Raw genomic sequence first — 16,002 nt, forward strand, 5'->3', positions numbered from 1 at the left:
AAGATGGAACTGAGCTCAGAGACTGGGGCATGGGAAGGGTTGGGAGAGGGAGAAAGAACTTCTACCCTGAGCCTGGCGGCTGTTTCTCTGAGCCATCCAGAAGTACTCCCCGGGGACTGTGTGCATGACTTGGTAAAGGGGCAGCTCTTAGCTCCATTTAGGTGGCGGGAGAATAAATCTCTGATTCCGAAGAGCCTCTGTCCCTCTCGCCCACTGGAACAGACACGAACTGCATCTCAATGAGGTAGCTATCAGGCTCTGACCACTGTGTGCAAACTTCCTCCCTTCCTGCTTCTCTCCATTATGGATCTTCTGCAGAGGGCAGCCCTTTGGTAATGTTGGTTGACTGACTGATTGACTGACTGACTGACTGAATGAATGACTGACTGAATGAATGAATTATAGAATGTGAAGTTAGAAGAGACCCTAGAGATCCTTTGGCATAGTTCTTTACCCACCCAACCCTCCCCATTTTTCAGGTTAGAAAATCAGCCACACTTGCCCACGATCACACAAATATTAAATAACAGGTAGGATTTGAATCCGGATCTTCTAATTCTAAATTCAAAAACCCATTCCACTATGCTAAGGCAGGGAGGAATATGCTGTCCCTGGGAGGGGTCTTTCTTTGGCCACGCAGGCTGGACAGTTCAGCCCCCCCAGGGCTGCTGTTGGTCCCCATCTCTCTGTGCCCAGGTCTCCATTCCTTTTTTCCCATGCAGCCTTCACCCAGGTGAGCTTTCTTCGAGGCAGAACCAGGCAGAGGGCCAGCTGCTGGTGTCAGCAGAAGCGTGGTCCTCTCTTCCCCTCTCCTCGTTCTCGATGCGTCAGCTGGTGACGGCAGCTCCGGGGACAGGGGACGCTGACGCATCCCTACCTACTTGGAGTAGGGAGGTCTCTAGGCTCCCTAGCCTGATAGTGACTCATAAATGGCCTTGGGCTTTAGAGACCCTGAGGAGAGAGAGGGTGATGGAGGGTCACCTTGAGGTCTCAGGTCGAGGGGAGGAGAGGGAGGAGTCTGAAAGGCAATGTTCTCTATTTTCCATTCTAGTTTGCTCATACAAAGACTGGTCAAGATTTGAACTTGAGACACAGGATCATAGATTTGGAGCTGGAAAAAAAAAAAAACCTAGGAGATTCATTAGTCCAGTGCTCTTGTGGTACAGATGAGGAAACTGAGTCCCACAGAGAAAATGACTGACCTAAGACCACACAGCCAGACAGTATCAGAGTCAATATATTACACAGAGTTACAAATCTCATATAATTGCTAAGTGCACAGCTCACTCCCACCCCCACCTCCACCATGCAGCTCCTTTCACACATAAACATATCCATAAACAGATTAGGTAAACGCCCTCTTTAGCAAATTGCAAACTCATGTAAATCCACAAAACACACCTGCCAGCAAACCTGTTTTTCCCCTAAATGTTCCCTGATGGGAGAGGAAGGGATGAACATTGGGAGCAGAGGATGGAGAGCTGTCCAATGTGACTGGGACAGGAGGGCAAATACCGGGACTTAAGGATTTCTAGCCAGGCTCTCCCGAGGTGTTTGAATAAATTGTCCTCTGTTCTTTGAAATTTCTGTGTGTGTTTCTCTGTGTGTGTGTGTGTGTGTGTGTGTGTGTTACTGCTTGTCCACACACATAGTTAGGTCCTAGGATCAGAGCTTTAGGGATCTGAGAAGCTATTGGTTCTTAGATTAAAAGACTTGCCCACAGTCACTCAACTCATAAGTATCTGAGGTAGGAATTGAATCTAGATCTTTTTAACCCCATGCCCAGCATTCTAGCCACTGTACCCCCTGACTGCTGGCACAAAAGCAAGGTGAACACATTGAAAATGGAAGGGGCATTTCACTGACCCGGGGCTTGACTAAGTTACCTTAAGATATTATTAAGGTGATGGACGAGTGGACTGAGCATCTGCCCTGTAGGCAGGAGGAGCTGGGTTCAAAAACAGCTGCAGACACTTAACACTTACTAGCAGTGTGACCCTGGGCAACACACAAACACACATAGGTCTCTATCCTACCTTTAGATTGGGAAACAGGACAAGGAGGGTTGTGAAAGATCACATAAACAGATATGGTGATAGATACCACGTATATGTATTTATACACACACACACACATATGGATTCATCAATATATAGCAATGTATACTTGGAATCATTGTCTGATTTCAAAGTCTTTCCCTATTACCACTTCCAGTTTTGAGACTATAAGGATTATTATCTCTATTTTACCGGTGTAGACAACTGAAAATCAGTAAGAATGTGGATGTGGGATTAGCAATCCAGGGAGTTAAGTAACAAAATCATGTTTTGAATCCAGGTTTTTTCCTTGAGCCTAAAGATGGTGTTCTTCCCTTTCGACCCTTGGTCAATTTTCCCTTCTCCCCTCAGGTTTGGGGTCAGCCTGGATTGTGTGTGGGATACTTAGAGCCCAGGTCCTAGTTTCTCATCCCCTTAAGTCTTCTGCCCCCTTCTTCCAGGGTGCTTGAATGCTCAATCTATCCATGATCAAGGCTTAAGTCTTGCATGCACCTGCCCTGATCGTTTGCAACCCCCAGATCTGCTCCCTCCTCTTCCCGGATCAAGCTGCCGTCTTCCAGATCTTCCAGTTTTCCTGAGCCTCTCCTTTGCCTCCCTTCAGTCTCACTTCCTTCAGTTTCTGCCCTTTGGGGCCACAATGCTGAAAATTGGTTTTGCTTTTAATACGAAGATTTTTTTCTTTTTTGGTTTAAGAAAAAATTAAGCAATTTCTCTTCCTGGAGTTTCCCCAAGGAATGGTGAGGGGAGGGGCTCTCTGGAAAGAGGCCTGCAGGATCCTTTGCTGGAATTTTGTTTTTGAGATTTCAGTTGGCCTCCGGTCTGAGTGCGTCAGACCATTTGCCAGAGCCGGGGGCATTCGTACAATAACAGAGAGCTCTGGGGTGGCTATTGGACATGTAAATTCTAGCCCATGGAGGGGAATAGGATTTTAAAAGTCTGGAAAGATAGGAAAGGCACAGACTGTGAAGCACTTTAAATGCAAACTAAATATATTTGGTCCTGGAGGAATAGGGAGTCACTGCAGTTTACTGAGTAAAGGAGTACTGACTAGGTCTGACATGATCGGAGCTGCATTTTAGAAAAAAATGGCAGCTGAATAGGGAAGGGACCAGTGGCAGGGAAAGCAAGTGGAAGAATAATAGTCTAGGAGAGAGGTCATGAGCCATGTGAGTGAAGAGAGGAGAAAGGTGTTATATAGTTATGTTATATATGCTATATAGTATAATAGGGCCTGGAATCAGGAGGATCCAAGTTCAAATCCAGTGATTCTGGGCAAGTCATTCACTTTTGTCTGCCTCAGTTTCTTCCCTTGTAAAATGAGCTGGAGAAGAAAATGGCAAGCTACTCTTGTATCTCTGCTAAGAAAACCCCAAATGGGATCATGAAGAATTGGATAAGACTGAAAAATAACCGAAAAAACATACTTGTAATATAGGAGAGATGTAAAAAAAGAGCCTCTAAGATTTGGCAACTGATTTGATATGTGGGATGACTGAGTGTAAGGAATTGAGAATAATATCCAGGTTGTGAGACTAACTGGGAGTACTTGATGGTAATAGGAAAATTTGGAAGAGGGGTTCCTTTAGGAGGAAGGAGGTAATGAGTTCCATTTTGCATAGCTTGAGTTTGAGATGACTACAGTCTTCCAGATGGAAATATCCAATAAATGCTTTATGATTCAAGACCGGAGAGAGACTATGACTGGATATACGGATCGGGGAGTCATCTGCAGAGAAATAAAATTTGAACCCCTGGGAGCTGATGACATCACTCAATGAGAGTGTACATATGGAGGAAGAAGGGAATAGGGCCCAGAACAAAACCATTTCCCGATGTCTGGGACTCCCCAAACCAAAACATTTCTTCTGGGTCTCTGTGTGACAAGAGAAAGTCCAAGAGAGAACTTTGGGGGATACAAGTAGTGAGTGGTTATGATGTAGACAAAAATCCAGTCCATGAAGCAGAGAAGGAGGCGTCCCAGAAGTGGGAGGAGAACCAAGACTTGAAAACCCAGAGAGGGTTGAGTATTCGGGAGGCCATTCAGCTAACCAATATGGGCCTCAGTTTCCTAATCCGTAAAATGAATAGCATTTAATAAACTGCCTTTAGCTCCCTCTGACTCTTAATTTGTGCTCCTATGATCCCTCCCTGGGCTCTAACCTTCTTTTCCACCGGTGTCTGCTCCTGCTTTGGGCCTGGCTCCTTCCTTGGGGTTACTGTCCACCTCCTGGATTCAGCCAGAGCTCAGCCTACCCCCATTTTCCTCAGAAGACTCCCATTCTGCCCCCTTCCCAACCACATGCTCAGGACCGGGTGGCCCTATTCCCCCTCCCCCCACCAGAGCTGAGACAAGGGAATTATTTTTGGAACAAGAGCAGTTACACAACAAATGAATTATTTATCGTTTGGCATGGAAAAGAGATGGCGTTTTGTTCTTAGGGCCTCTCATCTGTTTTTCTCTAGTGGTCTATGTTCTCGCAGGCATACCTGTGGATATAGACCACCTGTGTGACCTGAGACAAATCCTTGAGACTCTCTGGGCCTCAGTCCCCTCATCTGTAAATGGGGCTGAGTGGGTTGAACTAGATGACCTCTGAGGTTCCTTCCTGTTGGAGGACTTGTAAACCTCAGGTCTTCCCCATGTCTGCTTATTTTTTATTTTTATTTTTGCACACGCCCATGACAAGTGCTCATGTGAACAACCAGGTAGGTATCAGGAGCCGCACCTGTCTGCGGTGGGGGGCTGGGTAGACTCTTGTGGAGATTTGGAGACCCAGGAACTGAGTTCCAGTTCCATCTCTGCCCCTTTGTGCCTGTGTGACCTTGGGCAAGCCCGGGGTTCGAGAAGATATGGCTTCCAAGTGTGTGATTTTATAAGACCTTAGTTGATGTCTGAGGACTCTTCTAGCTTGTTTTCCTAGGATCCTGTGGGTTCTGCTGAGAGTTCTGAATGCCTTTTCTGTACCGTTCTAGGCTACTCCCCTCACCCCAGCATAATTAATCCCCCCAGCATTTCTTCCTTCCCTTTCCTCCCCCTCCTAGCGGCTCCTCTTCCACCCACCAAGCCATCCTCCCTTTATGTAACGGGGCCGGGAGTCCTTGCTGAAGCGGGAAGCCCCCCTTTGGGTGACTGGTTGGGGGAGCTCAGTGGCACTGGTCCCTTGTCCCTGGATCCCCCTGCCTCATCCAGAGGTTTGCCTCTGGATGTTCCTCATAGACCCATTCTCTGTCTCCTCTTTCCCTTGCAGGCTCTGGTGCCAGATGGATCTCCGGCTCTGGCTGTCTCTCACCATGCCTCTGTCTAGCTGCCTGTCTGCATCCTCCCTTCCTGCCTGTGCTCTGAAGCTCTAGGGGGCCCAGACCTGAAGGAGGAGGAGGAAGAGGAAGAAGAAGAAGAACGACGACAAATATTACTCTGGACGGCCCAGGACTCGGCTCTCTCTGGGCGGGGATTAAGGGAAGAGGGCAGCCTGGGGGTGCTGACTGAGGGACTGCGGAAAAGGCCATTCCTCAGAGCCGCCCCCTTGGGCGTCCCCAGCCGGGCCCCGCTTTCTGCCGGGACCCCCCCAAACTGGACAGCAGTCAAAGTGGACCAGAGCTCGGGAGCCCCCTCTGGCACCCCGGTACTGGGGAGGGGCATCCCTCAAAATGCTGGCGGCCCCGCAGAGAACTGGGATGACGGGCCAGGCTCGCGGCCGCTAGGCCTTCCCGGCTCCCCGCTGTCCCCGGCCTCTCCTTGCCCGCGGCCCGCCTCGATCCAGCCCTCCGGCCCGCTGGGCCTCCCCCTGCCATGCTGCGCCTGGGCCTGTGGGCGGCGGCCCTGCTCTGCGCCTGCCGGCCAGACCTAGCGCGGGCCGACTGCTGGCTCATCGAGGGCGACAAGGGCTACGTGTGGCTGGCCATCTGCAGCCAGAACCAGCCTCCCTACGAGACCATCCCTCAGCACATCAACAGCACGGTGCACGACCTCCGCCTCAACGAGAACAAGCTCAAGGTGGTCCTCTACTCCTCCCTCAACCGCTTCGGCAACCTGACGGACCTCAACCTGACCAAGAACGAGATCTCGTACATCGAGGACGGGGCCTTCCTGGGCCAGGCCAACCTCCAGGTGCTGCAGCTGGGCTACAACAAGCTGAGCAACCTGACGGAGGGCATGCTCCGGGGCATGAGCCGCCTGCAGTTCCTCTTCGTGCAGCACAATCTCATCGAGGTGGTGACGCCCACGGCCTTCTCCGAGTGCCCGGCGCTCATCAGCATCGACCTGTCCTCCAATCGCCTCAGCCGCCTGGAGAGCACCACCTTCGTGGGCCTGAGCAGCCTCATGGTGTGCGAGCTGGCCGGCAACCCCTTCAACTGCGACTGCGGCCTCTACGGCTTCCTCAACTGGCTCGTGGTCTTCAACAACGTGACCAAGAACTACGACCGGCTGCAGTGCGAGTCCCCGCGGGAGTTCGCCGGCTACCCGCTGCTCGTCCCGCGGCCCCACCACAGCCGCAACGCCATCACCGTCTTCCAGTCCATGTGCCGCGACGGCACGCTGCCGTCCCGGCCCGTCAGCCACCCCACGCCCTACACCACGGACTCCCAGAAGGACCCGGATGAGAACTCGGGCTTCAACCCGGTGGACTTCCTCTCGGTGGAGCCCCCGGCCTCCTCCACCACGGACTCCTCCATCAGCCCCACCATCAAACTGCACTACGTCACCTTCACGTCGGCCACCCTGGTGGTGACCATCCCCTCCCCCTTCAGCAAGCTCTACGTTCTGGTCCAATATAACAACAGCTACGTCTCCGACGTCATGACGTTAAAGAACAAAAAGGAGATCGTCACGCTCAATAAGCTCAAGGTCCACACCGACTACACCTTCTGCGTGGCCTCCATCCGCAACTCCCGCCGTTTCAACCACACCTGCCTGACCTTCGCCACCCGGGAGCCCATCCAGGGGGACGTGCCCCCCAGCACGTCCACCACCACGCACTACATCATGACCATCCTGGGGTGCCTCTTCGGCATGGTGATCGTCCTGGGGGCCGTCTACTACTGCCTGCGCAAGCGGCGCATGCAGGAGGAGAAGCAGAAGTCCATCAGCGTGAAGAAGACCATCCTGGAGATGCGCTACGGCTCCGACGTGGACACCAGCTCCATCGTGCACTCGGCCCAGAAGCTGGGGGAGCCGCCGGTCCTCCCCGTCTCCCGCATGTCCTCCATCCCCTCCATGATCGGCGAGAAGCTGCCCCAGCCCAAGAGCCTCGAGGCCGGGATAGACACACCCAAGGTGACCACCAAGGGCAACTACATGGAGGTGCGGACTGGGGGCGGGGGCGGGGGCGGCGGGGACGGCCTGACGCGGGGCGAGGATGACCTGCCCGACTTGGATAACGGCCAGGGCTCGGCGGCCGAGATCTCCACCATCGCCAAGGAGGTCGATAAAGTCAACCAGATTATCAATAACTGCATCGACGCCCTCAAGCTGGACACGGCCTCCTTCCTGGGCGGGAGCGCGGCAGACCCCGAGCTGGCTTTTGAGTGCCAGTCCATCCCGACCAGTTCCACGGGGGGGCTGGAGCGGCCCAGCTTCCTTTCACCCCCCTACAAAGAAAGCTCCCACCACCCCCTGCAGCGGCAGCTGAGCGCGGACGCCGCCGTGGCCCGCAAGACGTGCAGCGTCTCCTCCAGCGGCTCCATCAAGAGCGCCAAGGTCTTCAGCCTGGACGTTCCCGATCACCCGGCGCCCCCGGGGCTGGGCAAGGGGGACTCGAAGTACATCGAGAAGGGGAGTCCGCTCAACAGCCCCCTGGACCGCCTGCCCCTGGTATCCCCCGGGGCCATCCATCACCTGGAGGTGAAGCCTTCCTACCACTGCAGTGAGCACCGCCACTCCTTCCCCGCCTTGTACTATGAGGAGAGCGCAGATACCTTGAGCCAGAGGGTGTCCTTCCTCAAGCCCCTGTCCCGGTCCAAGCGGGACTCCACGTACTCTCAGCTCTCCCCCAGACACTACTTCTCGGGCTACTCCTCCAGCCCCGAGTATTCGTCCGAGAGCACCCACAAGATCTGGGAGCGCTTCCGGCCCTACAAGAAGCATCACCGGGAGGAAGTGTACATGGCGGCTGGCCACGCCCTGCGCAAGAAGGTCCAGTTCGCTAAGGATGAGGACCTGCACGACATCCTGGATTACTGGAAGGGGGTCTCGGCTCAGCAGAAGCTGTGACCCTCTCCTTCCTCCCCGCCCCCGGTGAGGTGGGGGTGGAGAGAGGGACCAGGCTGGGGAGGGGGCAGGCTGGGGAGGGAGACCGAGGTTGGGGGGGGAGGCCGGGAGGCCTGGGGCGGGTGGGCTACGGGGTAGGAGGAGGCCAAGGAACGGATACACACACACACACCCGCACGCACGCACCCAATGCACACACCTGACCACCACCTGACTGTGAAAAACTAAAACTAAAACTAAAACCTGACGTAAATGGACAGAAAAACACAATTTTTAAAGTTTACAAACGGATACCGTAACCAGTTCTCTACTGTGCTGCCTGGGGGCGGGGAGACCCATTCCTCCTAGAAGTTTCTCCCAAGGTTGAAGAGGTTCAGGGCTGGGGAGGGAGAGGGTGAGGGAAGGAGGGGAAATTCAGGAGGCTGCCATATGTATGGGGGAGTCTAGGAGAGCTCTGAAAGGGAGATGGAAAAGTCTGGGAATTAGGGCCACCAACAGGGACGTTTGGACCTGGAACCTTCTCTGTGGTCCTTCACTTTGGAGGCTGGGATTTGGGAGTCCAGGGAAGAGGGGACTGCTTGGGTCTCAAGAGGAGGGTGGGTCATTTCCCTCCTCTCTCTGCCTCCATTTCCCTTCTCCAAAGGACCTTGGGGATACAGGACTTGCATCTTAAAGTAGCTTCTCCTTGATCTCCCAGATGGGAACTCTCAATCTCCTAGGATCCCTCTGGTTGAAGGCCTCTTCCCCAAAGCCCAGTCGCTTTGGTCCATTTGATTTCCGGGAGACTTTCCTGAAAGGGGATTCCCTGCTGGCACCCTCTCCAATTTCAGGGCCAGTATCCGAGGAGGGGATGGACGACCCGGGCTGTTAGGAGTCTTCCCTTTCCTCGGCCTCCAGAGCCCTGTTTATTTCAGTGAAGCCAGCGGGGATGGCTTTCACTCCTTGGGAGCATGCGGGAATGGGGAGCGGTGACTGTCAGAAAATTCTAAGTGTCTTCCAGGTAACGAGTGGGGAGTGGGGTTTGGAGTGCGGAGAGAATGATCCTGGAACTGAAGGAATAGGGGATTTCAGACAGCAGGGTGGTGGGAGCGAATGAGGGGCTCCCAGTGTATCTCAGGTGCATCGGCCCTCCCCCCCAGGTTTTGGGAGATGGGGGGTGGCCCCTCCTTCCCCCACCCCACTGTGCCAGCCTCCTGAATGCTTCCGTGCCTCCCCCCAGCCTGGCTTCCTGCCCTTACCCTCACCCTGAGAGAGGATGCTGTAGAGATGTGGCTGTATGTATGTGTGAGTGTGTGAATGACTGACTGACCAACTGCTGGAGAACCGCAAGGATGGTGAGCCGCGTGGATGTCCCACCCTCTTTGTCACCTCCCGATATGCCCCCAAACCCTACTCTTCCTCCTCCCCTCTTCCATTCTTCAACAAGGATGTGGGACGCCAAGGACCCGGGACAGAAGGAAGCAAGTCAAAGACCCAGCATCTGATCCTGGCCTCTGAATGGAAAAGAGGTTTTATTTTTTCCCCTCTGTATCTAACCCCACCCTACCCTCCACTCCCCATTTTTCTTAAATCTAAGCTACATTCATTGCTTCTACCCTGTAGGGATGGGGTGGGTGTGGGGAGGAACCAGGTTTCTGTGGAAACTACATCTCTCTCCCCCCTCTTTTCCTTCTCCCCTCCAATGGACACCCAGACAAAGCACAAACAGCTCGCTCCCGGGGTGTGAGTGGGGGAAACAAACAGTTTCTGTGACTGGCCCCCATCTCCTGGACTCTATCCCCACTCTCTGGCCAGCTGTGGTCACCATGACAACCCCCTTCCAGGCAGCAGCAAAAGAGAGAGAGCTCTGGTCCCTGGGGAACGGGCGGGGGAAGTGGTAGGGAAGCAGCTTGTGGGAGTTGCAGAAGTGAGGGCAGGCGGGCCGGGGAAGCCAAGCTGGGCAAGTGGTGCCAGGAAAAAAGGGGCAGCAAGGAGGGACCCAGGACAGAGTCCCGCAAAAGAGTCTCTGGGGGTTTTCCTGGGATATTCCTGGGCTAAGTTTTTGACGCCTCAGTGGAATTTGGGGTTCGCCTGGCTTTTTCCTACCTGTTGCCTGTCCAGTTCTCTTGTGTGTTTGGGGTACGGGAAGAGCTTGTGAGGCTGGAAACCTTCAACTCTTCCCTCAGGATTAGAGATAGCAAGAGGAGACCTATTCTTCCTTTCCTCTCCTCCTCCCTCCCTAGCCTTGGCCCAAGGCCACATCGGTCTCCCTGGGCATCGGGCCACTTTGAGCTATGAACTTATATGATCCTTTGATCTCCCAGACAGGCAGCCTGCATCCTTAGGATCACAGGGACCTGGGGGAGTTGAAGGGATGTGGGGCTATAGATAATTAGTGTCCTGGAAAGCCCAGGGTTCAAGAAAGTGCCAGAACCTCAGAAAGGAGCTGCTTCCCTTGGATTTACATGCTCGCTCTGTGGGGATGGGGTCACAGTCAGATGGGGAGGACAGAGGAAGTCACTTTTTCCTCTCTCCCACCCAATTCTGGAGGACAGACTGTTTCTTTTCTTTTTTTTTTCTTTTGGAGGGGGGTGACTTGCACAGAAAGGACTTTCAGAGTGGGAGATGGGAAGAGAAAAGGGAATCTGGGGGAGAGAGGAGAGGGAAAAACTGGCCTGCCCTCTCCCCCCCACCCCTCAACCCACTTCCTCTCCTCTCCTTTCCACTCCCTCCCCAGGCCTGTTTTGAGAACCCACGAAAACCGAGTCGGGGAGAAGCCACTGATGTCAGAAACAGAATTCCTGTTCTATTTGTGCATGACGCTCTTTACTGTATTTTTCTGAGCAAACATCTGTTGTGAATGTGCCCGTTTGTCGAGATTCCCCCCTGCTTCCTCTCCTCTCCTCTCCCCGCCCGCCCCCTGCCTCCCTCCTCAGATGCCCTCCATTGTGAATTGATGAGCAACTTTTAAAACCCGGGAAGGAACCGTCTCCACAGAGGACCCAAACCTGGTGCTGCGGCCAGGTCTCCCTTTTCCCACCTCAGCCCTGGCATCGGTGGGCTCCCCAAGGCCCTCTGCTCTCTCGCCTCCCCTCTCCCGTCAGCTTCTTGCTTGTGCCGGAGCTGTCCAGGCAGAGGTGCTGAGAAGGACTGTGCCCTGTGTGCTCCCAGACATGCACCGTTCCCGGGGTGGTTGCCGCTCGTTTTAGGGCAGGGGGAGGAACATGAGGTGGTTTCCATCCAGTTCAAGTCAATTCAACAAACATTTATTAAGCGCCTACTATGTGCCAGGCACTGTGCTAGGATCCTAGGGGTTTAGAACCAAAAGGGATCTTAGGGAACATCTGAGCTAATCTTACTTTATAGGGAAAGGAAACAGGCTCAGAGAGGACCAGGGGGTAAGGCAGTGGGAGTGCTGGGAACTGGGTTGTGAACCCAAATCTTGTGGACCCTCTAAAACTAGCTGTTGTCAAGGGTTCGCTGTGGAAACGCCTGATGAATGGAAGCACGGTGGTTTTCCTTGGGGGGTGGGGGAGAAGAGAGCATTCCCATCCTGATTGGTACTCTCCATCTTTATTCTGATGAATAGGGTTTGGTTTTTGTTTGTTTTGGGCAAGTAGAATATCCCTGAGAAGAGGAGTGGTTCCTGTTAAATGTGGTCTCTGGGAAGCTGAGCATTTCTACAATTAGTAGGTGGGTATGGTTGGAGTAGGAAGACTTGAGTTTCAATTCTGCTTCAGGTAGTTGATTACCTGAGTGACCAGGGGCAGGTTGCTCCTTTCTGGCCTCAGTTTTCCCAGACAGAATCTAACAATGGGAAGAAGGCTGAATTTGGAGTCAGGGGTTCTGAGTTTAAATCCTGACTCTGCCATTTATTGCTGATGTGACCTTAGGGAAATGACTTAAAACTTTAGGGCTTTAGTTTTCTTTTCTTGAAAATGGGAGGACTAGGCTAGCTGGCCTTGAGAAGTCCCTTCAAGCTATGAGCTATAAAATGAAGGGGTCAGACTTGCTGACTTCTCAGGTCCGTTCCAGCTCAAGATGCCCCCCAGCTTCCCTCCACAATGATGGCCGGGAAGAACCAACGCTGGTTTCTTCCGTCATCTCCCAGAAAGAGCTCTGGGACCCTGCCCCTCTAGCACTAACCCTTCCTATGGTTCCCGTGGGGTGGGTGGGATCCAGATTGTGAGAGCTGCACTGCAGTCCCTTCCTGCCGCCATCACTGAATGTCCTGGCCGGCCCTGGATAATTCCTCCTGAGGCAGAGAGTGAAATATTCATGAATGACAAATGGAAATTTATGTCAAGGAATCTTGGCTGGGGCCCCTCCAGTCCCAGTGTTTGCAATGCTAATCAGCTCGGGAGCCTTCTTCCCAGCTGGAACTACAGCCTCGGCCAGTACCGGAGGAGGCAGAAGCTCACAAGCCTGGGAGAGAATCCTGGAAGTGGATTTGGATCGGGATTCGCAGCTGGAAATCATCTAGTCCAAACCTCCCATTTTAGAGAGGGGGAAACCCAAGGCCCGTAGAGATTAAGTGACTAAGGTCACACAGTAAGAAGCAGGACTGAAAATTATACCCAGGTCCTCAGACTCCAAAATTTAGCTAGCTAGTATCTGTCCACTTCCAGCCCTTTAGCTGTGGTTTTAGAAAAAGATTTCCAGCTTCTGCTTCTGAGAGGGAGGAAAAACAAGTTTTTATGGAGAGAGGAGGCAGGAAAATAAGGGTGGAGGGAGGAGGTGGGGAAACTGATATCAGTGATCCAGAGTCTGCCCTTTGTCAAAACAAACTCATTCTCTCATCAGGTTTGTTTGAAGAGGGATCTGCTGGGGCCAATCTCTGGATAAGTTGAGCTCTGAGAAGCTGAGACCAAGGGGCTTATGGAGATATAACCCGTACAGGTGTGAGGATAACCAGGGAAATAGCATGGCACGGTGGGGAGACACTGATCCAGATGGTGAGGAGCTCTGATGATATTATGCCTGAGTGGCTACGGGCACGTCGTTTAATATTCCTGGAATTCAGGCTCTTCTTTTTGAAAAAAAGATTTGGACAGTCTGGATTCTAAGGTCTCTCCCTTGTACATGTAGGATTGTCTAGCCTTCCTAGTAGAGGCCAAGAGTGGAGGCAGTTTGGACCATGCTGGAGAGCATGGGGGTCTTGGGTGGGAATTCTGTCTCTACTTATTACCTGTGTGACCTCGGCAAACCATTTTTCCTCTTTCTGTAAGATCCCTTCCAGTCTGAAGTTTTCTGACACCTCCTTGATATATCCTGGCTGGGGTGGGACTTGTCTTTGCTTAGAGATGACCTGTAAAAGGTTCCCCGTCCCCTGTCCTCTCTTCCCCTCTGTGTTCTCCTCACTACCCAGCTTCCTCTGCTCTAGGCCTTAGTCTTTCCATCTGTAAAAGGAAGGGCCTGGATTATCTCTGAAGCCCCCTCCTGGCTCTAATTGCCCATAAGCCTCCTGACTACCAGCTCTCCCTGTGCCTTATCTAGGCTGCCATGGGTGGGGCTCAGTAAGATGGGGGAGGCCCTGTCTCTTGTGGAGAGATGGAGTGATGAGGCTTCATGGTGAAAGCTTGAGGTTCATCCCTTTTGGACAAATGTACATAGCTCTGGGCTCAATGAGCTTCCTTGGGAGCTCAGTGGGACCCAGCTGCCTTTCTTGTCCCAAGGCTGGGGTTTCCTCTAGCAGGTCTCTTAGAGGGGGTAGCTTTTCAGGAGATGGCAAAAGGAAACCGGAGGCCTGAGGAAAAAGCGGTTTCCAAAACTACAGAGATTTAGGGCTGGTAGGGGTCTGAGAGATCAGCTAGTCCAGCGCTCTCATTTTTACAGCTGAAGAGCCTGGGGTCTGGGAGAGATTGTCCTACCTAATCTCTCAGCTCAGGCCCCCCCCAACTCTAGCTTCTAGGTCTCCCTCCCTGAAGCCATCAGCCAAGATTCCTTCCCAGTGTCTTCTTGCCTTGGCTCCCCTCTCTTAACTCTGATCCCTTCCTCTAGCCCCTAGACAATGCTTCCGGTCCCACTCCTGCCTCAGGAGGGGATGATTTCTATACTACCGACCCTCTCCTACTCCCTAAACACATAGACACACAACTGCACATCCCACTCTCATGTAGCCCACATCCGTGTCTTTCCCCCAAGCTCTAGTCTTCAGCCCACGTTCTTAGCCTGATCCCTGGTGGGAGGGATGGAGATGGGGAGGTAATGGGTAGAATGGGATGAGGGCTGGCCTCCTCTTCCCTTAGCTCTCCCCCCAACAAGCACAGGGTCGGGGCAGAGGACAGGAGTCGTAACACAAGACCAGGGTGTCCTGCCCACTCCCATCCCCAGAATGTAGATGCCCAGGGGGTGAGGGCCAGGGAGGCAGCGGCCTGGATGGATGCCCCAGTTTGGGTCCTCTGGGGTTGGTGGGCCCCCTCCCCAGTGACGATCCTGTGACTCCTGGTCGTGTACGGACCTTCCCTCTCCTTTGGGGAGGGACTTGTTTTCTTATTTTCTTCTGGGTTTGTCCATTTGTTGATTTATTTTCTCTCACCCCACCTTTTTTTCCTTTTCCTATTTTAAACTGAATGGCACGAAATCGTTTTCCTCAAATCCAAGATTCCTGTATGGAGAAAATCAATTTCTATATTTGCAATAAATTTCTTATTTAAAAATGAACCCAAATGGCTAATAGTCTTTTTTGTGAGCCCTCCCCTGTTGCCTTTCCCTCTCCTTCCCCCATCTAGCTTCCCTTTTCTCCTCAGGGCTCTTTGGTCCTTCCTGGTCCTTTCTATCTCTCCCTCCCCTTCTCTTTCCTTGAGGGGTTTCTTCCTCGAATGACTGAGCACCTCATATGGAGTCCATAGGCTTGCTTGGTGTTTTTGAGGAAAAAGTCAGTTAATAGAGTAGATGTTGGGGGTTGGAAGCAGAGAAGGGGAGGAGAACTGGGAAGAAATAGGCCAGGATTGGAGAGAGGCAAGTGAGAGGAAGGCCATTCGCCTTTGAGAATGAAGGTGACCCCTAATATGGTACAAAGGGAGAACCAAGAGGGAGGAGAGTGAGTTTCTCCATATAATCCTTAGGGATGTTGCCTCAGACAAAATGAGACCTGGGTGGGAAAGATTTTAATTTAGAAAGGCTAAAGTCACCCTCTATGGCCTGGGCCACGTCGGCCATCTTGACTTTTGTCTTGTCACTGGACTTTGATGGCCCTGGAGGAGAGAGTGAGATGGATGTGGTACAGTTCTGCCTCATTTAAATCCAATTCACTCACAGGTCAAGATATCACCTCCTGATGTCATGGTCCTCTTTGGGTATGAAGGACGAACAACAACAACAAAAGGGCTGGAAGGAGGGGGATGACAGGGAGTGGATGTCATCATAAGCAAACAGATGCTTCCACTTTAAAGGAGGATGGTAGAAGGGAGGCAAAGAGAAAAGAGTGGTAGCCCTAGAGGTGAGGGTGGGGTGATAATGGAAGGGTGGGGGAACCTGGGATTGTGAAGGAAGGACAGAGTGAAGGATATCATCGGGAAAATGAATGATTGCAGAAGGAGATGGGCTGCTCCTTTGGTGAGAAGAAGGAATAACTCATGAGGAGAACTGGTAAGTTGTTCATTGCCACAAAAATGGGAAAGATCCCCAGCACATCAGAGGACCCTTTTTCGTCAATTTTTTGGGAGGAGGACAAGAACAGAGTAACATGGGATAGGATGTGTATAGTCAAGCTGCAGTTTACATCACTGGAGGGAGTGTCCACATTGAAGAAATCCC

General features: G+C 52.6%; 1 protein-coding gene across 4 annotated transcripts in view; it reads left to right on the plus strand.

The window, feature by feature from the left end:
* ELFN2 (extracellular leucine rich repeat and fibronectin type III domain containing 2) overlaps window positions 1-14,907 on the plus strand; it is a 97,315-nt gene extending 82,408 nt beyond the window's left edge. For 3 of the 4 annotated variants that reach the window (XM_031940966.1, XM_031940965.1, XM_031940967.1), the window contains exons 3-4: window positions 5,306-8,292; window positions 10,982-14,907. In XM_031940966.1, the coding sequence (XP_031796826.1) occupies window positions 5,848-8,268 (2,421 nt within the window). In that variant the 5' untranslated portion in view covers window positions 5,306-5,847 and the 3' untranslated portion in view covers window positions 8,269-8,292; window positions 10,982-14,907. The remainder of the gene's footprint in view (window positions 1-5,305; window positions 8,293-10,981) is intronic. The other variant, XR_004229942.1, reaches the window with a different exon arrangement.
* Window positions 14,908-16,002: the final 1,095 nt, after the last annotated feature.

This window comes from Sarcophilus harrisii, chromosome 5, assembly GCF_902635505.1.
Source record: "Sarcophilus harrisii chromosome 5, mSarHar1.11, whole genome shotgun sequence".
Taxonomy (NCBI): domain Eukaryota; kingdom Metazoa; phylum Chordata; class Mammalia; order Dasyuromorphia; family Dasyuridae; genus Sarcophilus; species Sarcophilus harrisii.